This window comes from Schistocerca serialis, chromosome 6 (assembly GCF_023864345.2).
Source record: "Schistocerca serialis cubense isolate TAMUIC-IGC-003099 chromosome 6, iqSchSeri2.2, whole genome shotgun sequence".
Taxonomy (NCBI): Eukaryota; Metazoa; Arthropoda; class Insecta; order Orthoptera; family Acrididae; genus Schistocerca; species Schistocerca serialis.
Window position 1 is genome coordinate 547562455 of NC_064643.1, and position 24012 is coordinate 547586466.

At 43.8% G+C, this 24012-nt stretch overlaps 1 protein-coding gene across 1 annotated transcript in view; it reads right to left on the bottom strand.

The window, feature by feature from the left end:
• LOC126484207 (uncharacterized) overlaps positions 1 to 24012 on the bottom strand; it is a 129390-nt gene that overhangs the window by 33421 nt on the left and 71957 nt on the right. The window contains exon 4 of the mRNA XM_050107620.1: positions 5416 to 5727. Coding sequence (XP_049963577.1) covers positions 5416 to 5727 — 312 coding nt within the window. The remainder of the gene's footprint in view (positions 1 to 5415; positions 5728 to 24012) is intronic.

The following is a 24012-nucleotide window of genomic DNA, read 5'->3' on the forward strand; positions in this document are numbered from 1 at the left end:
TTGCTGTAGTGTCTTTCCTCTAGTTAAGCATGCTTCTACATTCACGCATTACTCGTCTAGGCATTATTGCGTTGCCATTTTACACTTCCTGTCAATCTCATTTTTTAGACATTTGTACTTATTCCCTTCCGCTTGCTTCATTTGTTGCATTTTTATATTTTCTCTTTTCGTCAATTAGATTCAGTATGTCGTGCGTTATCCAAGGATTGCTACTGGGATTTGTCCTTTCGCTCATTTGATCCTCTGCTGCCTTCACTAATTAGTCTCTCAAGGCTAACCTATCGTCTATTGTTGTGTATCTTACCTTTATTTCAGTCAATCGTTGCCTAATCATCTCTTTGAAATTCTCAACAACTTCTAGTTTTTTCAGCTTAGCCAGGTCTCTTCTCGAAATTTTCTACCTTTTTGCAATTTCTTTACTTTCAGTTTGCAGTTTATAACCAATAAATTATGGTCACAGTTCACATCCGCCGTGGAAACGTTTTGCAGTTTAAAATCTGGTTTTGTAATATCTGTCTTAACAATTATGTAATTTCCTTAAAACCTTCCTTTGTGTCCAGGCCTCTTCCAGGTATACAACCTGTTTTCATTATTTATGTTGATAGATTTCGCTATTTACGATTCGTATAGTCGCTAGACTGCAGTGCCACGAGGCGCCAATCTAGTCTTGCGATGGGCTGTGGCAGTAGTTCAAAAAATGGTTCAAATGGCTCTGAGCACTATGGGACTTAACATCTGTGGTCATCAGTCCCCTAGAACTTAGAACTACTTAAACCTAACTAACCTAAGGACATCACACACATCCATGCCCGACGCACGATTTGAACCTGCGACCGTAGCAGTGGCAGTAGTATTTTGGCTGATCAGCACATATGACAGAAACCTGTCGAGCTGGCCGCGGGTGGCCGAGCGGTTCTAGGCGCTTTAGTCTGGAACCGCGCGACCGCTACGGTCGCAGGTTCGAATCCTGCCTCGGCCATGGATGTGTGTGATGTCCTTAGGTTAGTTGGGTTTAAGTAGTTCTAAGTTCTAGGGGACTGATGACCTGAGATGTTAAGTCCCATAGTGCTCAGAGCCATTTGAACCATTTTTTTAGAAACCTGTCGAAAGGGGCACTATTTTCGTGCCTAAGGTAGGAGTTAAAATAACGGGGGGGGGGGGGGAGGGGGGACATCCGTTGTCCATTTCCGGTCTGTCGTAACATTTTCAAATGTCACGATGTATTAAAAATTGCTGTAATTGTGACCAACGAGGAAAACACGGCAAGTACCGTAAACTGCTCAATAGAAGAGTGGTCAAAATAAACGAACGCATGTCTCCACTGATTCGTAGATAGTCGACCGTTCCTGAAAAAAAAACAACTGTCAAAATTTTCGAATATTTTCCAAGTACTTTATATGCCTTTTACAGCACGAGATCTGGCGAAACGGTGGGACTGCGGTTAGCGTTGCGGGGTTTTAATTTTGCGCCTCGTGATCGAAACCCAATTTTTACCTTTTGTTTTTCCTGTAGAAGATTACCACGCAATTTTTCCGGTGAATACTGATATAACGTTGTCCTTGTTCGTCTCCTAATTGTACGTCTGATGAATGACTAAAAGAAAAAAAGAAAAAATTAAACTGTCTTTGGTAAAATTCCTGTTGTGTATCTTAATTCTTAATCAATTGCAAGCGTCAGTTTCCGGAAAAGTGATTCATTATGCTTGGTTCATCGCAAAACGATTGCCAACGTGCTAAATCTTCACTAATGTTGACGTTGTTTCTTTCCAGAGTGGGATTCATACGAAATATGTGGCAAACCTGTCTTCGCGCTGTGTTCATGTTGTTTGGAGTTCAGTGTTTCGAATGTTTCTACGATCGGTATCATCCAAGGGAATGCACCATATCTTCCTGAAGAATAAACACATGAATAAAATGCAAGAATTAATATAAGAATTGACTTGACAATGAAATAGCACAATATGAGAATTTAAAAAAGATTGTAATCCCTCAACATATCATACACACATATTCGAGGGTTGGAACTTAAATAGTGGCAACTATTTATTCACAACCGATACAAAAGAGTTACATGTTTGCACCTGTTACTGTCCTTCAGAGTAGTCACCAGCGTTATGTAGAACCCGTTGCCAGCGATGTGGAAGGCGTAATATACCGTTAGCAGAACCTGTTCTGTTGATGGTGCGAATGGAGCGGTTTACTGAATGCCGAAACTCTGGAACAGTTCTGAAGCGATTGCCACGAGGTTCCTTCATCTTCGGAATAAAATCAAAGTCACAAGGACTTAAGTCGTATTACTGTTCGTTTTTGGAGCATCACCTGCGACCAGCTTTGCGAAAGAAGCGGCGACACGTTCTGCGCAACCCACCCATAATTTTGCACGACAATGCGTGGGCACATACAGCGCAAGCGGTGGCTGCTCTTTTCGCTCGATGGGACTGGGAAGTACTGTACCATCGACCATACTCCCCGGACTTAAGTTCTTGTGACATTGTTTGATTCCGAAGATGAAGGAACCACTTCGTGGTATTCGCTTCAAAACTGTTCCAGAGATTCGACAGGCAGTAGACCACTCCATTCGCATCATCAACAGAACAGGCTCTACTAACGGTATACTATGTCTTCCACATCTCTGGCAACGGGTCCTATACAACGCTGGTGTCTACTTTGAAGGGCAGTGACAGGTGCAAACATGTAACTCTTTTGTATCGGTTGTGAATAAATAGTTGTCACTATTTATGTTCCAATCCTCGTAGTATGTAATAAATGGGTGCATTTACTGTGCAATCCAGTTGTAATTTTACAATTAATACAACGCCCTTGCATCCCCTAGTTTGATAAGAAACATTTGTGTAGTAATCTTGTACGAACATGGGTAGGTGGATGAAAACAATAAACTATAAAATTAAATGAAATTAATAAAAACAATAATCGCGTTTCGAAGACGGGGCGGAAAGTTAAAAAGACGCGACGCTAACCACGAAGCCACCATGTCGTCTGACTAGATCTCTCACTAAAAGGCACATAAAATGCCTCTAAAATACCTTGAAGACTTTCATTTTTTTTTATTTTTTTTTATTTTTTTTTTTTTTAGGAACGGTTGAATATCTGCGGATAAGCCGAGGCTACAGCCGTTGATAAAATATCGATATATCAGTACAGTGACACTTTATCCAGAAAGTATAGACATATACCTGTGATATTTTTTCTCCCCACATATCGATATCAAAATGGTAATATCAAGTGCCGATATTTTTATTTTGTATTATTTTTTCACAATTTTCGGTAAATATATGAAGTTGTTGTTTCGAGATTGTAGTAGAACATTCCGATATAAAAAATACCGACAGAAACTGAAACGTTTAGCTTCACCATGCAATTTTGACACTACAACTGTTAGGTCGCCGGCGTTGGCAGAAATGAAAAAACAGGGGAATCGACATGAAGTGTTCCAGACGAATCCGTTATGTGACGAAACCGAATGATGGAACCCTCTTACACCTTTTATTGTGCCACTTACATGCAGTTACTACTGTTAGCAAAGTTCTTATCGCCAATTGTGAACATGCATCGTTTTCCTTTCAATTGTTGCTTTAAGGGGGATAGGCAAGCTGCTAGCTTGTTGATGTGCAGAATATCTTTTAATTAATCAGTACTAAAATAAACAGCTCTAAAACCGGCAGTGTATTTACAACGTGCAGCTGATATTTTTATAGGCAGCTACGTCCATACTTATTCCGTCGACATATCGATACTTTTCGATGTATTGAGAGCCAATAATGATACTTTTAAGTATCGATATACCGGGTTCCCGATGTTATTAAAAATATCAACAGACCTGTTGTTGTTGTTGTGGTCTTCAGTCCAGAGACTGGTTTCATGCAGCTCTCCATGCTACTCTATCCTGTGCAAACTTCTTCATCTCCCAGTACTTACTGCAACCTACATCCTTCTGAATCTGCTTAGTTTGTTCATCTCTTGGTCTCCCTCTACGATTTTTACCCTCCACGCTGCCCTCCAATGCTAAATTTGTGATCCCTTGATGCCTCAGAACTTCTTCTTGTCAAGTTGTGCCACAAACTCCTCTTCCCCCCAATTCTATTCAATACCTCCTCGTTAGTTATCTACCCATCTAATTATCAGCATTCTTCTGTAGCACCACATTTCGAAAGCTTCTATTATCTTCTTGTCCAAACTATTTATCGTTCATGTTTCACTTCCATACATGGCTACACCCCATACAAATACTTTCAGAAACGACTTCCTGACACTTAAATCTATACTCGATGTTAACAAATTTCTCTTCTTCAGAAATGCTTTCCTTGCCATTGCCAGTCTACATTTTATATCCTCTCTACTTCGACCATCATCAGTTATTTTGATGCCGGCCGCAGTGGCCATGCGGTTCTAGGCGCTTCAGTCTGGAACCGCGCGACCGCTACGGTCGCAGGTTCGAATCCTGCCTCGGGCACGGATGTGTGTGATGTCCTTAGGTTAGTTAGGTTTAATTAGTTCTAAGTTCCTAGGGGACTGATGACCTCAGCTGTTAAATTCCATAGTGCTCAGATCCATTTGAACCATTTGAACCAAGTTATTTTGATCCCCAAATAGTAAAACTCCTTTACTACTTTAAGTGTCTCATTTCATAATCTAATTCCCTCAGCATCACCCGACTTAATTCGACTGCATTCCATTATCCTCGTTTTGCTTTTGTTGGATTTCATCTTATATCCTCCTTTCAAGACACTGTCCATTCCGTTCAACTGCTCTTCCAAGACCTTTGCTGTCTCTGACAGAATTACAATGTCATCGGCGAACCTCAAAGTTTTTATTTCTTCTCCGTGGATTTTAATACCTACTCCGAATTTTTCTTTTGTTTCCTTTACTGCTTGCTCAATATACACATTGATTAACATCGTGGAGAGGCTACAACCCTGTCTCACTCCCTTCCCAACAACTGCTTTCCATTCATGTCCCTCGACTCTCGTAACTGCCATCTGGTTCCTGTACAAATTGTAAATAGCCTTTCGCTCTCTGTATTTTACACCTGCCACCTTCAGAATTTAAAGAGAGTATTCCAGTCAACATTGTCAAAAGCTTTCTCTAAGTCTACAAATGCTAGAAACGTAGGTTTGCCTTTCCTTAATCTTTCTTCTAAGATAAGTCGTAAGGTCATTATTGCCTCACGTGTTCCAACAGTCCTCACGTGTTTCAACAGTCCTAGCCGAGGCAAATCTCCACTTAGTTTGACTCCTCTTACACTGAGCAAGGTTCCTGGCAAATCGGGTGATGATGCTTGCCATGTTCTCCTCGTAAGTGGAAATCTGTTCACACTAACCTTTCTGTCACACGCCTCTTTAAGACTGCTGCGCACCATGAAGGAAACTGAAAAGAGTGCGCGGTTTTTTATAGTTACCTGTTGTCATCCTCGTCGTCCTCGTCCCTCTCGACCTTGATGGCGGGCGTGGTGAGAACGAGTAGCCCATTGGTGCCGTGGCCGTGGCTGTGCTCCCTCTTGAGGACACTCGCTGCGGTCCCCACTTCCCGCTTCACCAGCGGCTGCACCCCCACGTCGCGATGCCTGCCCCCGTTGTGCATGTGGTGTTGCAGCCCGTTGCTACTGTTGTTGTGGTTGTTGTTGTGGAAGTACTTTTGGGGCTGCTGCTGTTGTTGTTGCATCTGTTGCTGTTTCTGCCAGTCGAGGACGTTAGTCAGCAGTCTGATATACCTGCAAGTTGGACATGAAATCTGATTACGTGCAATACCCCCACACATTTCACACATCTACATATTGTGTTCTCGGTAGGACACTGTACGTCGTACTGTACTCACACTCACACTCACGGACACTGTACTCACACATTCCGGTTGCACCGATGCTGATGATTCGTCGTATCGTCGTATCGTGAAACTTCCCATGTCAGAATGCAAGGAAATATTCTACAAAGTACTGAGGCATTTGGAATCACTTCAGCCGATGTATTGCATCTTACTGGGTTGGTGCGTAAGTTCGTAGCGTTTTTCCTTAAGATTATTAAGTAAACCAGATACACACAACGTAGCCTTTAGTCATCAATAATACAGGGTGATTTCTTCCACCTTTTACAAACTCTAGGGCCGCGCGGGATTAGCCGAGCGGACTGTGGCGCTGCAGTCATGGACTGTGCGGCTGGTCTCGGCGGAGGTTCGAGTCCTCCCTCGGGCATGGGTGTGTGTGTTTGTCCGTAGGATAATTTAGGTTAAGTAGTGTGTAAGCTTAGGGACTGATGACCTTATCAGTGAAGTCCTATACGATTTCACACACATTGAACATTTTTTGAACAAGCTCTAGGGACTAATCGATGAGAGGATACAGAACAAAAAAGGTCTGATAAACTTACGTCCGGAAATACACTCCTGGAAATTGAAATAAGAACACCGTGAATTCATTGTCCCAGGAAGGGGAAACTTTATTGACACATTCCTGGGGTCAGATACATCACATGATCACACTGACAGAACCACAGGCACATAGACACAGGCAACAGAGCATGCACAATGTCGGCACTAGTACAGTGTATATCCACCTTTCGCAGCAATGCAGGCTGCTATTCTCCCATGGAGACGATCGTAGAGATGTAGAGATCCTGTGGAACGGATTGCCATGCCATTTCCACCTGGCGCCTCAGTTGGATCAGCGTTCGTGCTGGACGTGCAGACCGCGTGAGACGACGCTTCATCCAGTCCCAAACATGCTCAATGGGGGACAGATCCGGAGATCTTGCTGGCCAGGGTAGTTGACTTACACCTTCTAGAGCACGTTGGGTGGCACGGGATACATGCGGACGTGCATTGTCCTGTTGGAACAGCAAGTTCCCTTGCCGGTCTAGGAATGGTAGAACGATGGGTTCGATGACGGTTTGGATGTACCGTGCACTATTCAGTGTCCCCTCGACGATCACCAGTGGTGTACGGCCAGTGTAGGAGATCGCTCCCCACACCATGATGCCGGGTGTTGGCCCTGTGTGCCTCGGTCGTATGCAGTCCTGATTGTGGCGCTCACCTGCACGGCGCCAAACACGCATACGACCATCATTGGCACCAAGGCAGAAGCGACTCTCATCGCTGAAGACGACACGTCTCCATTCGTCCCTCCATTCACGCCTGTCGCGACACCACTGGAGGCGGGCTGCACGATGTTGGGGCGTGAGCGGAAGACGGCCTAACGGTGTGCGGGACCGTAGCCCAGCTTCATGGAGACGGTTGCGAATGGTCCTCGCCGATACCCCAGGAGCAATTTGCTGGGAAGTGGCGGTGCGGTCCCCTACGGCTCTGCATAGGATCCTACGGTCTTGGCGTGCATCCGTGCGTCGCTGCGGTCCGGTCCCAGATTGACGGGCACGTGCACCTTCCGCCGACCACTGGCGACAACATCGATGTACTGTGGAGACCTCACGCCCCACGTGTTGAGCAATTCGGCGGTACGTCCACCCGGCCTCCCGCATGCCCACTATACGCCCTCGGTCAAAGTCCGTCAACTGCACATACGGTTCACGTCCACGCTATCGCGGCATGCTACCAGTGTTAAAGACTGCGATGGAGCTCCGTATGCCACGGCAAACTGGCTGACACTGACGGCGGCGGTGCACAAATGCTGCGCAGCTAGCGCCATTCGACGGCCAACACCGCGGTTCCTGGTGTGTCCGCTGTGCCGTGCGTGTGATCATTGCTTGTACAGCCCTCTCGCAGTGTCCGGAGCAAGTATGGTGGGTCTGACACACCGGTGTCAATGTGTTCTTTTTTCCATTTCCAGGAGTGTATATTGTTCCCATGCTAAAGACCATTAATTCAATCATAATTTGCTACAGAGACTGCGGTCTAATACGCGCTGTACCATGCAGCCACAGTTATAGTATGTGTTGAAAATGATTTACATGTGCCTCAACGCACGCATGAACCCGCTGTAGCATGTTCTGTCTCACACGTTCACACCGGCCAGGCTGCATCCGAACAGTATCAAAGGCAGCATGCATACGCTGCCCTAGTGTCTCCATATCTGGAATGGGCTCTGCATACACGATACTGTTGAGAGGGCCCCATAACAGAAATCGCAGGGGTTGAGATCTGGTGAACGAGCCGACCAAGCAACTGGACTCCTTCGTCCGATCCATCGACCAGGGATGGCACGATTGATATGCGTCCGGACGTTAACGGCGAAGTGGGCTGGAGCAGAATCATGTAGCAGCCAAATAACCGTTCGAATCATCAATGGCACTAACTTCCAGAGGGGGTGCAAATTTATCTCAAGAGACGTCGATAGTTGCGGCCTTTTAGGCCGCGTGGAAGGAAGACTTGGTCCCAAAATAGGGTCGCCAATTATCCCGACTCACACATTCCGGTTGCACCGATGCTGATGATTCGCTGTCATCATACCATGGGGGTTTTGCATACTATCCCACAGATGACTGTTATAAAAATTGAAGATACCACTATGCGTAAAGAAGGCCTCATGTGCGAATAGGATGGATGACACCAATCCTGGAATCGTGGTTGTCTATTGAAGTAACCAGTAACAAAACTGCTCCCGATATGAAAAGTCCGTCGCCAGTAAGTCTTGCATACGCTGTAAGTGATAAGGATAGTAAAAGTTGTCATGAAGAATATTTCACACAGTCGTCTGACTTACTTTCTACTGGCGGTCCAACTGCTTGGTACTGACACAGCGCTCGCCTTTCACAGTGTTAATCAAATTTCCCTCCGAGTCTGGTGTCTGCACATTTCAGGTCCGTCCTTCATGAGTTCCTGCTTCCTGAAACGTCCCTGTCTCAGATAAACGGCGAAACACTGTTGCAAACATTGAATTTTGAGGTGGTTGTCGGCGGGGAAAGGGTCTCCTGATACAATCTTGCTGCACGCCGCTCATTGCCATTTGCCTTTCTTTAAGAAACCACGATGTCATCAAGCTGTCGATTCGAATAGCGTACAGCGCTATACCACATCCACTACAAGGTGTGTCAGCAAGAGAAGTGACTTAGACACAACATTACCAATCACTATGGCAGGTAGGGTGCTAGGGCATGACGTATGAGGAACAGTACCATCCTCTACGAGGAAACCATGCATACTGTAACTGCGGCTGCGCGGTACAGAGCAGTCCCTGTAACAAAGTATGTTTGAATAAATGGCCTCTAGCATGGACACCATGCATTTCCGGACATACGTTTATTAGATCTTTTTTGTTCCGTGTCCTCTCATCGCCTCCCCCATGAACCATGAACCTTGCCATTGGTGGGGAGGCTTGCGTGCCTCAGCGACACAGATAGCCGTACCGTACGTGCAACCACAACGGAGGGGTATCTGTTGGGAGGCCAGACAAACGTGTGGGCCCTGAAGAGGAGCAGCAGCCTTTTCAATAGTTGCAGGGCAACAGTCTAGATGATTGACTGATCTGTCCTTGCAACATTAACCAAAACGGCCTTGCTGTGCTGGTACTGAGAACGGCTGAAAGCAAACTAGAGTCGTAATTTTTCCCGATGGCACGCAGCTTTACTGTATGGTTAAATGATGAAGGCGTCCTCTTGAGTAAAATATTCCGGAGGTAAAATAGTCCCCCATTCGGATCTCCGGGCGGGGACTACTCAGGAGGACGTTGTTATCAGGAGAAAGAAAACTGTCGTTCTACGGGTCGGAGCGTGGAATGTCAGATCCCTTAATCGGGGCCCGCATCTCGTGGTCGTGCGGTAGCGTTCTCGCTTCCCACGCCCGGGTTCCCGGGTTCGATTCCCGGCGGGGTCAGGGATTTTCTCTGCCTCGTGATGGCTGTGTGTTGTGTGATGTCCTTAGGTTAGTTAGGTTTAAGTAGTTCTAAGTTCTAGGGGACTGATGACCATAGATGTTAAGTCCCATAGTGCTCAGAGCCATTTGAACCATTTTTTGAACCTTAATCGGGCAGGTAGGTTAGAAAATTTAAAAAGGGAAATGGATAGGTTAAACTTAGATATAGTGGGAATTAGTGAAGTTCTGTTGCAGGAGGAACGAGACTTCCGCTCAGGTGACTACATGATTATAAATACAAATTCAAATAAGGGCAATGCAGGAATAGGTTTAATAAAGAATAAAAAAATAGGAGTGCGGGTAAGCTACTACAAACAGCATAGTGAACGCATTATTGTGGCCAAGATAGACACCAAGCCCACGCCTACCAAAGCAGTACAAGTTTATATGCCAGCTAGCTCCGCAGATGATGAAGAGATTGATGAAATGTATGATGAGGTAAAAGAAATTATTCAGATAGTAAAGGTAGATGAAAATTTAATAGTCATGGGTGACTGGAATTTGATAGTAGGAAAAGGATGAGAAGGAAATGTAATAAGTGAATATGGAATGGGGGTAAGAAATGAAAGAGGAAGCCGCCTGGTAGAATTTTGCGCAGAGCATAGCTTAATCATAGCTAACACTTGGTTCAAGAATCATAAAGGAAGGTTGTATACATGGAAGAGGCCTGGAGATAATGGAAGGTTTCAGATAGATTATATAATGGTAAGACAGAGGTTTAAGAACCTGGTTTTAAATTGTAAGACATTTCCAGGGGCAGATGTGGAATCAGACCACAATCTATTGGTTATGAACCGTAGATTAAAACTGAAGAAGCTGCAAAAAGGTGGGAATTTAAGGAGATGGGACCTGGAACAACTGATAGAACCAGAGGTTGTAGAGAGATTCAGGTAGAGCATTAGGGAACGATTGACAGGAATGGGTGAAAGAAATACAGTAGAAGAAGAATGGGTAGCTTTGAGGAATGAAATAGTGAAGGCAACAGAGGATCAAGTAGGTAAAGAGACGGGGGCTAGTAGAAATCCTTGGATAACAGAAGAGATACTGAATTTAATTGATGAAAGGAGAAAATATAAAAATGCAGTAAATGAAGCAGGCAAAAAGGAATACAAACGCCTCAAAAATGAGATCGACAGGAAGTGCAAAATGGCTAAGCAGGGATGGCTAGAGGGCAGGGGTAAAATACAGAGAGCGAAAGGCTATTTACAATTTGTACAGAAACCAGATGGCAGTTAAAAGAGTCGAGGGACACGGAAGGGAAGCAGTGGTTGGGAAGGGAGTGAGACAAGGTTGTAGCCTATCCACGATGTTATTCAATCTGTATATTGAGCAAGTAGTAAAGGAAATAAAAGAAAAATTTGGAGTAGGAATTAAAATCCATGGAGAAGAAATAAAAGCTTTGATGTTCGCCGATGACATTGTAATTCTATCAGAGACAGCAAAGGACTTGGAAGAGCAGTTGAACGGAATGGACAGTGTCTTGAAAGGAGGATATAAGATGAACATCAACAAAAGCAAAACGAGGATAATGGAATGCAGTCGAATTAAGTCGGGCGATGGTGAGGGAATTAAATTAGGAAATGAGACACTTAAAGTAGTAAAGGAGTTTTGCTATTTGGGGAGCAAAATGACTGATGATTGTCGAAGTAGAGAGGATATAAAATGTAGACTGACAATGACAGGGAAAGCGTTTCTGAAGAAGAGAAATTTGTTAACATCGAGTATAGATTTAAGTGTCAGGAAGTCGTTTCTGAAAGTATTTGTATGGAGTGTGGTCATGTATGGAAGTGAAACGTGGACGATAAATAGTTTGGACACGAAGAGAATAGAAGCTTTCGAAATGTGGTGCTACAGAAGAATGCTGAAGATTAGATGGGTAGATCACATAACTAATGAGGAGGTACTGAACAGAACTGGGGAGAAGAGAAATTTGTGGCACAACTTGACTAGAAGAAGGGATCGGTTGGTAGGGCATATTCTGAGCCATCAAGGGATCACAAATTTAGTATTGGATGGCAGCGTGGAGGGTAAAAATCGTAGAGGGAGACAAAGATATGAATACACTAAGCAGATTCAGAATAATGTTGGTTGCAGTAGGTACTAGGAGATGAAGCTTGCACAGGACAGAGTAGCATGGAGAGCTGCATCAAACCAGTCTCTGGACTGAAGTCCACAACAACAACAACATCCTCTCATCGATCAATCCGTAGCGTTTGGACCTGTTGGAATAAATGACCATGTATATTCTCCTTCACTATTTTCAACAGTCTGCCAATGGTGGGGTAACTTTTAGATACAGCCACTGTAGAAATCGCGTGGTTTTGAGGCAAAGAACGCGTCGAGCTATGTGCGAAGGGCATTTTCATCCGGTAAGGAAGTTCCTTCAAGGCTGTTCAATAAAAAGCGGAAAAGGTGACAATCTGTGGGCGCAGGATCAGGTGAATAACGTGGGTGCGAAATGACTTTTCATCCCAACTCCTGTATAGTGTTTTTTGTCAATCTAGCAGATTGGTGTTATCGTGGAGTGGCCTCACTTCACGAAATCTTCTTTGTCGTTGTTCTTGGATTACGTCTGCGAGACATCTCAGTTGTTGATACCAAATGTCAGCAGTGATGGTTACACCTCGGGAAAGCAAATCGTAGTACACCACACCGTCGCTGTTCCACCAGATGCATACCGTTATCTTTTGTTGATGTGCGATATTTTTGCGATTTTGGCTTAGAGCATACGGTACCCATACACCTGATTTTTGAACCTTCCCCATTAAATGCAAAAGTCGCACGATGCTGGAATGATCACAGTTTATCATATTTGCCAGCTCTAGAGAACACTGACATGGATTAATGTGGATTAATGCATTTAGAGGAGCTTCATCGAACTCCGAAGATCTTCCTAAATTTGGAGGCTCACTAAAATAAAAACAACCTTCCTTAAAAGGAGACGACCAATTTCTTGCCGTTCTCTGTCCAGTGGTACTATTAACACTCACGGCGCAGATGTTTCCGACTGCCCTTGCTGCTGTCGCCGCGCTACTGAACTCAAGCCGAGAATATGTCGGAAATGTTCCGATTTATCCATTTGGAAGTCCATTTTCTAGCGACCATAGCTCCACTCACTATCTCCAAGTCGCAATATGTAAACTCAGGTAGCAAATAAAACGTGACAGTCGATAAATAAACCTGAAGCAACCGGTGTACGAACATGCAAAACAGAAACGCTGCGGACTTACGCACTGACCTAATACTTTTTTACTTATTTGCATGTTTTACAGATAATAATTGTGATCTCTAGCAATAAGGTATAAAGTTTCCGTTAATTTACACATGTAGTGCTTTCTTTCCAGTGAACTCAAGCCTCCTTGAGTAGCGTGAGGAGCCTCGTTTCCGGGAGAGAGGGAGGGAGGGAGGGATAGTTTTTTGACAGGTGAAAAAAATGAGAAAAAGCAAAGGGGATAGAGGCGAAGACTTATGAAACAAAATCATCAGGATATTCGAAATGAACGGCGTTGACCAACAGTTTACTGTGACATATCTCTAATTGATACAGAAACGCTTGTTTCTAGCTTTCCGCTAATTGATGGAGTTCATAGGCGTCCGCAAGGCTAAGGGGGAGGGAGAGAAAATGGAGGGGAGGAGAGGGGGCACCTGCACTGCTCCCTCCCCTTCGCTCTGGACACTAGAATAGAGACAAATACATGTCAGTTCCCTGAGATATAAGATTGTATGTGTCGCATATACAATTTACTTCCTGTGTCACAACACGTCTCCAAAATGGTCAACTGATATACACAAAAAAATGGTAATTTTAAATTCTCGGCCCCCTCTCTCTCTCTTTCTCTCTCTGGATACATTTCTGAAGACGCCCATGAATGGAGCCACGGGAGTAAATGCAAGGAACGCTAAAGCGTACGTATTACGTTCCTTGTCCTATTTGCTCTGAAACAGTGAAAAAGAAATCGTGTTATTGTTGCAAGCAATACGACATTGGGCTGTGTGTTATTCTATGCTTTCAATTCACACCGCGGAACTTCCAGACTTCGAACTTGGTCAGGTGATTGGGTGTCACTTGTGTAACACGTCTGTACGCGAGATTTCCACACCCCTAATCTTCCTTAGATCCACTGTTTCCGGTGTGATAGTGAAGTGGAAACGTGAAGAGACACGTACAGCACAAAAGCGTGCAAGCCAACCTCGTCTGTTGATTGACAGAGACCGCCGACAGTTGAAGAGGGTCGTAATGTGTAATAGGCAGACATCTATCCGCACCATCGCACAGGAATTCCAAACTGCATCAAGATCTATTGCAAGTACTATGTCAGTTAGGCGGGAGATGAGAAAACTTGGATTTTATGGTCGAGCGGCTGCTCAAAAGCCACACATGACGCCGGTAAATGCCAAACGACACCTCGCTTGGTGCAAGGAGCGTAAACATTGGATGACTGGACAGTGAAAAAACGTTGTGTGGAGTCACAAATCACGGTACACAACGTGGCAATCCGATGGCAGGGCGTGGGTATGGCGAATTTCCGGTGAACGTCATCTGCCAGACGTGTGTAGTGCCAACAGTAAAATTCGGAGGGGCAGTGTTATGGTGTGGTCGTGTTTTTCATGGAGGGGGCTTCCACTCCTTGATGTGCGTGGCACTATCACAGGGCAGACCTACATTGATGTTTTAAGCACCTTCTTGCTTCCCACTGTTGCAAAGCAATTCGGGGATGGCGATTACATCTTTCAACTCGATCGAGCACCTGTTCATAATGCACGGCCTGTGGCGGAGTGGTTACACGACAATAACATCTCTGTAATGGAATGGCCTGCACAGAGTCCTCACCTGAATCTTATAGAACACCTTTGGGATGTTTTTTTGGAACGCCGACTTCGTGCCAGATCTCACCGACCGACATCGATACCTCTCCTCAGTGCAGCGCTCCGTGAAAAAAAGGGCTGCCATTCCGCAAGAAACCTTTCAGCACCTGATTGAACGTATGCCTGCGAGAGTGGAAGCTGTCGAGACTAAGGTTGGGCCAACACCGTATTCAATTCTAGCATTACCGACGGAGGGTGGCGTGAACTTTTAAGTCATTTTCAGCCAGGTGTCCGGATACTTTTGATCACATAGTGTATGTCAGCTCCATGATAACGTGTCCATCACTTCGTTAACGATCACAGTTATTGTGATGTGTGCATTTAGGTGAGATACTGTGCGAGATTCAAAAAAGTTTGTAATGGAAAATAGGGATCGCTCTGATTCTGCATTGGGTGCATATTACATAATGTGTTGCTTTGTATGAAATTCACCTAACATATTTCATTTTTCTTTAGAGTTAGGTGTTTTTCTCCACTTGTCACTAATCTCAAGAAAATAGATCTGATGTAGCACATTCATCTGCGATCGCGCGCCTCGACAAAGCCAGAATGAAAATATATAGGACACTACTCATGTCTCATAAGCGGTTTGAGATAACGAAATGAGATTTTGCAAAATGATAGCACACCAGGAGGAGATTATTTACCACATGATTAGCATGCAAAACCTCCACTAAATACAGACTTTTTCGATGAAAGAATGTAAATTTTAAGGACCATCAATAGCTGCTGAAACGAGAAATGTTTTGTGTTTTGGAATGGCATAAGTGAAGATATTACAGTTTGTTTTTGTACCAAAGCTGTGCTTTTCGTAAGCTGTTGTCCTTACCTTTCCTCATTTCCTCACTTAATAGACCACAGTTTCAGAACACCCTCACAATCGCAACTGCACAGCATGTTAGTCAGATGACATTGTGGAAACTGCGCTATATTTTGGCAAAAGAAGCAAATATTAACATGACAACAAGAGAAATGCAGGTTTTATGCAAAATTCGCCACTCAAGACGTTTCTGAGAATCACAAATGGTTAAAAAGCCACGCTAAAATACACAACTCCTGTTGTTGTATTTTTAGCGGAAATCTTTCTAGGGGCCAACCAAAGCAGAGGTGACAGTAGATCTTTTTGGATGGTCACCATGCAAGTATGGGTGTGGAGGGCCCCCACCTAGTATTTACAAAAAATGTGACTTAGGCTTCAGTTTGGAATGACACTTCTCCTCTAGCGCTCGGCATTTCCCCTACCAGCGTCTGCCCGCAACCACCATGACTACTGCTCTGCCCATGAATGCCCCGCCGATTGGGCATCTAGCGACCACGGTATTCCCCAATACGTCACGAAACTGTTGGTGTTGAGTTTTCTGTAATCTCAGCGGCAGTTCATTTAAAGTGAACCAGGTAACACATGCCAAGAAATTTTTGTTTAGCTTTTCAAATGAAGTTTCTCCATAAGACTCCAGTATAATACTTGCTTCATCAGCAAAAAGAAATACTTCATCTTCTTTAATATATGCTGGTAGTTCATTTATACACAAGAAACGGTGTGGATCTGATACTGATCCTTGTGCTAGTCCTGTATAATTCAGGTCATACACTGAATACAGTATGTCTCTTGGTTGTATAGATACCATCGGTTTCTTAATACGACACTGAAGTTTGTGAGTTACATAAGACGAAAACCAATTACCAGCAAGTTATTGATACTTTAATATTTGAGCCCCCCGTTGCTGAATAACACACTTTTGACAACGCACAGGAGATACCAATTGCCATTTCATCATTTTAATTTATTATCATCTGACCAGAACTAAAAAACAGTATGCTATTCGAAATCTTACGAAGTATCTTCTTTTGAGGTTGGTGTGTCGTTGTACTTCCAGTGGAACTTTTCCAGTACCTTTGAGAAAGATGTAAGTGTGGTGTCACCGCCAGACACCACACTTGCTAGGTGGTAGCTTTAAATCGGCCGCGGTCCATTAGTACATGTCGGACCCGCGTGTCGCCACTTTCAGTGATAGCAGACCGAGCGCCACCACACGGCAGGTCTAGAGAGACGTACTAGCACTCGCCCCAGTTGTACGGACGACTTTGCTAGCGACTACACTGACGAAGCCTCGCTCCTTTGCCGAGCAGATAGTTAGAATAGCCTTCAGTTAAGTCCACGGCTACGACCTAGCAAGGCGCCATTAGCCTTACATAGCAATTGATACTTATCGTATAAAGCATGTCTCATCAAGAACGATGTATACAACAAGGATGGATTAAAGTTAAGTATTCCAAAAGCTACGTACTTTTCTTTATAGCATTCATTACGTATCCTGTTTCAGACCTCACGCCATCTTTCGTGTTTTTATAGCGTGCATTGCGGTCCCCTCAAATCACACTGTGTCGGCACTTCTGTCGACACATCAGTAAGTAGCAACACTGGCCGACTATTTCTAATACTTGTCTTGGGAACTTTCTTGCAAAGTCGTCTGATGACAACATATTTCAGCCTGTCTCGAAATGTTCGCTGTGATGATGCACTGCATATTTCACGCTCTCTTTCCTTCAGTAACTGATTTCGGTTATCAGCAAATTCGTGGAATCTTTCTTTCTTGAGAAAGTTACTTACATTCTTAATTTCTTTGCTAGACCATGAAGTAATTGTGATTTGGCTGTCTATGTGTGGCACTGTTACCAACTGTATTCTGTGGCCTTAGTCCTTGTATTCCCCACGCCAATCTTGTGAGCTATTTAGAATATATGATTATTAAGAATGTTGGCTACCTGACTGTCATCACTTATTATTTTGCTATTTTCCTTTAATAATTAAATCCTTCCATTCCTTAACAGATTTCCTCGTTTCTCTTTCAACAATCATCCATACTCCTTTTATTTTATCGGCTGAATTATTAGTGTCTGGCATAATAGAGGACACTTTTGTTAAGAGAGCACAGTACATCTCGTAATATAAAATTAGTCGTTATTAAAATAATACAGAAGCTTTTATAACGTAGAAACGCCAATGAGACAACGAAAGTGGTCTGCATTAAAAACCACAGTGGTACAACCGATATTCATAATGCTGACTAGCTCCCAAAGGATGGTGTAACGGCGCGACCCAAAGGTAAGGGATCATTGACCGTCCGCCTCCGTAGCGCAGCGGTGGAGTTACCGCTTACCACCCAAGGGGGCCGGGTTCGATTCCCGGCAGGGACAGCGTGTTGGGTGTCCATCATCATTGACACACAAATCGCCGAAGCGGCGTCAACTAAAAAGACTTGCAATACGGCACCCGAACCCCAAGGGCGCTATCTCGGACAATAAATGCCATATGACCATTATTTTTTTTTTTTTTTTTTTTTTTTTTTTTTTTTTTTTTTTTTTTTTTTTTTTGCTGAAAGAGAGGTACTTGCCATAACTATCCATGTCGTTTAGGCACAGAAAAAAACATAAACTAAGTGATTCTGAGTATGTATGATATTCTCTGCTCAGAAAACGAAACAATACACGACTTCAAGGAAACTGGGTATCCCTCACCTACCTGCAAACAATCAATCTGTCCTGGGATGTATTGCACAATAGCTGTAAACAACGAAGACACAGTTATATAAATTTAACACTCAAAATAGCAGCATTAAAGAAGATGTTTATATATGAATGCTAGACTTAGACTGCAACATTAAATTTTAGTTTGATGTAATGTGTTTCTTTTCAGTCGCTGCATCCAGTTAGACGTTAACAGCCTAGCTTCAGTTTATAAATTCCTAGACAAAGTGTGTCTACATACGTATGTATATTAATTTATGAACTGTTTCTGTATTAAATAATTCGGATTGAACTTGTTTTCGATATTATCTAACTGTAATCGTACATTAGTTGCTCTGCCGTATTAAGGCAACAATAATGTATGTCATAGTATTCGCCAGTTCCTTTTCACATTTTGAAAATCTGGCACCAGTACGAATTCTTTTTGCTTTCCAGAAATCACTGGCCTGTATCTTTTCATGAATAACTGTATGAAAGGAATGTGAAGGAAATGGAATGGGGAAAAGATAGGAAGGAAATAATGGCTTCCCGCCGCACAGCGCATTGTGGTAATGCAATTGCAAGAGTTGAAACTAGCTAAACAACAACAACAAATATTAAAGCATAAATAGAACATAAATTCCGCCCTTCCGGTGGAACCGCTATTAGACACTACATCCGCTGCTACTGTTAATTAACGTGTCTATGGATGGATCCTTCTAACCCACCATTAGGGCTGGACACATCTTCACAAAGAAAGGGTTCATATGGTTCCTCCACTTGTTCTGGTCCATTACGTAAGGTTAGCTTCTCATACCCAGCATACCCCAATTGCAGGGAAGGTCCATGAAGACACTACCCAGATAATTAGCAAAGTATTGGCGGTAGTGTGGGTTGCATCGCAGACGAGTGAATGTTCAAGGTCCAAAAATCGAGAAAGTGTTTGTCGCCATCCCAGTAAAGATACAGTAGGGTCAACCTTGATCTATATCACTGCATTCACCTTATTAGGTGGATAAAAGGGCGGGTCGTTCGCTGAATGAGGGCTAACGCCAGTCTCATCAACCTTCACACCTCCACAGCAGACCCACATTGCAGGTGGTGTTCATCTGTATGAGGTAGATGGCACTGGGGACATAACGGATACTCTGACAGCCATATGGAATTGAGTCTCTGGTGATTCATATATTTGTGGTAGATCATACCGCTATGGTATTGGATAAATAAACATGAAGGGCCCTCTGCAGCCACTCACTGGGTAGGTCAGCCTGACATAAATGAAGTCCACAAAAAACTCCTTAAGGTGAGAAGTGTCACTGAAATATGCGCCCCTACAATTGGTGGTTCGTGAGAGGTGGGGGCCAGAGTTCCCTTGAAGTTGTGCTGGCGGTGATTCCGCATCTTATCATCGTCAAACATACAAAACAGCTGTTCTAAACTGCACATGGACCAGTCCGAGACCGTCCTTTGTGACAGGGAGGATGAGCGTATCGCATCACACTTTGATAATCATTCCCATAATGGCGAAGTAACCAAAGACTGACTGTAAACTGCTTGCTGTCGTCTTTGGCATATTGAGGAGCATAACCAGGTGGGGTATCCTGGATGCCAGGTAGATGTTGATATAAGTAACCTGCTGGACCATGTTCAAAGATTACGGCAAGTTGCTACATCCACACGTATCCCTTATGTAGGAGATGAGTAAAGGTAAGGTGTGCCATCCATCGACTGTCAGGTATAAAAGTAACTCCCAAACATTTTATTATCTTCCAGAGAGGGTATGGGACCAAATCTAGCCCAGTGCACTAAAAACACCAGTTCGTCCACTTTCGAACGGCAGACGAAGGTATGGTCTCTCACTGTAAGACCCTGTAGCCAGCATAGTAGTCTGCATAACAGAGGCTCTATGGCAATGACATACATAATCATCGACCTGGGGCAATATTGCCTCAAAGAATGGACAGTAGTGATCTTGACCATAACCTGCACAGTCGAGCCATGCAGAAGGCGCATGATGATGCTTAAGAAGGACTGACGGAAGGTCAGCTGCCACCGCACCTTCTCGAGATAGTGACACACCCTATCGAAAGTGTGGTCCAAGTCCACTGACACGACGTACTTCCGCCAGTGTGATGATATCATGGCAATCACTGAGCGCTGTTTGGATGATGCTGTTACCACCAAGACATGTCTGGTCTGTAGGGACGACTTGGTGGAGCATACTCTAAATCTGGCCAGCCAGAATTCTCGTAAGGATCTTGAAATCGCTGTTTGGCAGTGTAAGTGGGCAGTAATGGGCAAGTCCCCTTCTTGCAGTTGGCTTGGAGACCGATGTAAGGATGCCGTCAATAAAGGCAGGTGGCATCTGCACTGCAGGGTTCATCAGTTCTTGGTGCCAATGGAGATATTCTATATTAGTTGTTTTATTCTCAGAGATACGTTAATTTTTTGGTCAAAAACCTCCCAAGTATCATGTGCTGAAAAAAATATGGTTCAAATGGCTCTGAGCACTATGGGACTTAACATCTGTGGTCATCAGTCCCCCAGAAATTAGAACTACTTGAACCTAACTAACCTAAGGACATCACACACATCCATGCCCGAGGCAGGACTCGAACCTGCGACCGAAGCGGTCACGCGGCTCCAGACTGAAGCGCCTAGAACCGCACGGCCACACCGGCCGGCTTCATGTGCTGAAGTAGCGCGTTTGTTTCTGCACCGGACACTGCCACAGATTACCCCAAACTCGTAAGACAACACATATACGTCGTACTAAGGCCTGAATGTCCACCTGATGATGGAGGTACAAACCATCGAAACGCGTTGCGGCTGTAAATAGACAGTGACTGGTAAAAGTAAACTTGTTCCCAGATTGAGACTTTCACTCTGCAGCAGAGTGTGCGCTGCTATGAAACATCCTGACAGATAAAAACTGTCGAACTCGGGACCTTTGTCTTTCGCGTGCAAGTGCTCTACCACTTTTTTTTCCCTACCCAAGCACGACATAAGACCCACCCTCGCAGCTTCAATTCTGCCAGTATCCTTTCTTCCAGGAGTGCTAGTTCTCCAAAGTTCGCAGAAGAGCTTATGTGAAGTTTGGAAGGTAAGAGACGAGATACTGGCAGAATTGAAACTGTGAAGGCGGAATGTGAGTCGTGCTTGGGTAGTTCAGATAGTAGAGCAGTTGCCCGCAAAAGGCAAAGGTCGTGAATTCGAGTCTCGGTCCGGCACACAGTTTTAATCTGTCAGGAAGTTTAGTAAACTTGTTGTTTCATTCGATTACTTAAAGCGAAATGTTTCTTTCGCCATTCTCGAAAGTCTTGGAATGTTCAGGTCGAATATCTTGGCATTATCGATAACGATGACAGGCAAAAATTGTCGATATTCTCGATTTCTTGGATGGATGAAGTATCTATAGATAATAAAGTTTGTACGGAACCTCAGTGCTCGAGTCCTATTAGCACTTCTCTGTTTTTTATGTATAATGTAATGTTATCTTTTATCCGACATGCTTCTGGTATCAAATGTTTCAAATGCTTTTAACAGCCGTTTGCTCAGTAATGTGGAGTGCACTTTCTCGATTTCATTTGTGACTGCAGTTTTAGATCCTCTTTCAAATTGGTCACATTTAAGATAGAGTGGCATTATTTTAATTCAGTCGTTGATTTCTTGAGTGTTGACTAGAAGGAAGATTAGAATTAGACATACCATCGATGACCAGGTTCTTAGACGCGGAGACCCCCGATGGAGCAAGGATGAGGGAGGAAATGAGACAAGTTCTTTTCAAAGAAAGTATTCCGGTATTTGCCTGAAGTGATTCAGTAACACCACGGAAAAATCAAACCCGAATCCCCGGACGGGGATTTGAGCCCCCTGCAAAATATTAAATGCTTATACTGATATAGCTAATATAATCAACTCTGTGATCCAATACTTTCGCAGGGCGTCTCACCATAGAAAGTACGTTATACGATTTTTATAGCCCTTACTATCGGCCAGTTACGTTATTGCGTCCTTCCAAAAAGGTTTGGAAAAGATAATGTACTTAAGAAAGATTGAGCATATCTGAAGAAATGACAGTCTGAATCAGTCACAATTATGATTCCAGAAGGTCAGGATTGCCGAAGGGCTTGTCCACTGAATATGCCGTCTACCGTTTCACCGACCATGTAATGAATTGTTCGAATTATATCATCTACTGAGATGTCCGCCCCAGTAGCTGAGTGGTCGGCGTGACGGATTGCCGTCCTCTGGGCCCGGGTTCGATTCCCGGCTGGGTCGGAGATTTTCTCCGCTCAGGGACTGGGTGTTGTGTTGTGTTCATCATCATTTCATCCCCATCCGGCGTGCGGGTCGCCCAATGTGGCGCCGAATGTAATAAGACCTGCGATATGGCGGCCGGACCTGCCCCGCGAGGGGCCTCCCGGCCAATGACGCCAAACGCTCATCATCATCATCATCTACTGAGATTTTTTTATGATACAAGAGTTTTCTATCGTGAAAATCATATTCTTCGGGAGAAAGTGCGTTTATGGCTTTCAAGGAACAATGAGTAAATCGATCGCTTCACATTTAACTCGTAGGAAAGAACAAGTCATGATAGAATGCTCACACAGTTTTCGTAATTAATCTTTTTATGAACAGTTGCAAACTGCTGCTCAGGGTTCAACATCTGTATAGATGTTACTCTTGCTGATAGAGTAGACCTAAGCTGATGATGCGGCGAAGCCGTATAAAGGTGCAATAATAGTTGGGACAAAAAGATTCTCAGAAAACTTGTTGATCGTCTATCGGTGTAAATCGTCTATCACTTAATTTGGAATAAAACACAGGTGATTCTGCTCCACACAAGGCAGGATAAATCACGTTCAATAGCAACAGACCATACAGAGAAGTAAATATCTAAAACCGAATGTTCAAAATTTCTGGGTGTTCTTGATGATCAGAATGTGAGTTCGAAGTGACATACAGGGTGTCCCAGGAGGAATGATAAATATTTCGGTATATTGGTTAAAACAACAGTCGAGATCACAATAACATTTATTTATTATGAACGGTTTCGGCTCTTTTGGGCCTCTATGAATCTTCCGATGTTCTGACCTTCACTGTTAATGACACTTTCCGTATAACGAACAGTTACTCCTCCTTATCCGACTGATAAGACACTTTCAATTCAGTAAAGCAACAATGCAAATGAGCTTGTTTCAGTGGCAAAAATAATGTCGGTATGCTGACACATACCCAACGATTTGTATGCATGTTCTTGTAATATTCATGGTTGCTTATTGGAACAAAATGGTTACTATATTCAGGTATTTGACAGGAACGCTCATTTGGAGCAAGAAAGATCATATGGACTCATGTCTTATTCCATATGATTTCTGACGTACAAAGCATTTGATGTATTTTTGTTTTTGGGCGAGCGTTGCGCACGTATTTGCCTTACCTACTTTGCACCCAACCTCTTTGACGTTTCGTTCGAGCCCGACGTGCCTCGTTGCTTTCTACCTCTTTGCTCACGATGTCCTTCTGCCATTAAACTGCCTCGCTGAACGCGTCAGTTGTCCATGGTGTGTCGTGAATGAAGTTGTGCGACGGATTGACAATGTATCAGAGACAAGCATAGATTAGCTATCATATGTCTGTACACGTGTCACACATCTACACTAATGAAGAAAATGCAGGTATGCAGCTGCTGCCGAAAAATGCCATCGGAGCTTTCCGACATTTCGAATTTCTGATCATGGAGCGTTTATCACAGTTTTAAGAACATCGTGTAAGACTGGTATTCTTCCAAGTTTCCATTTTTCTTCTGAACATATAGTTC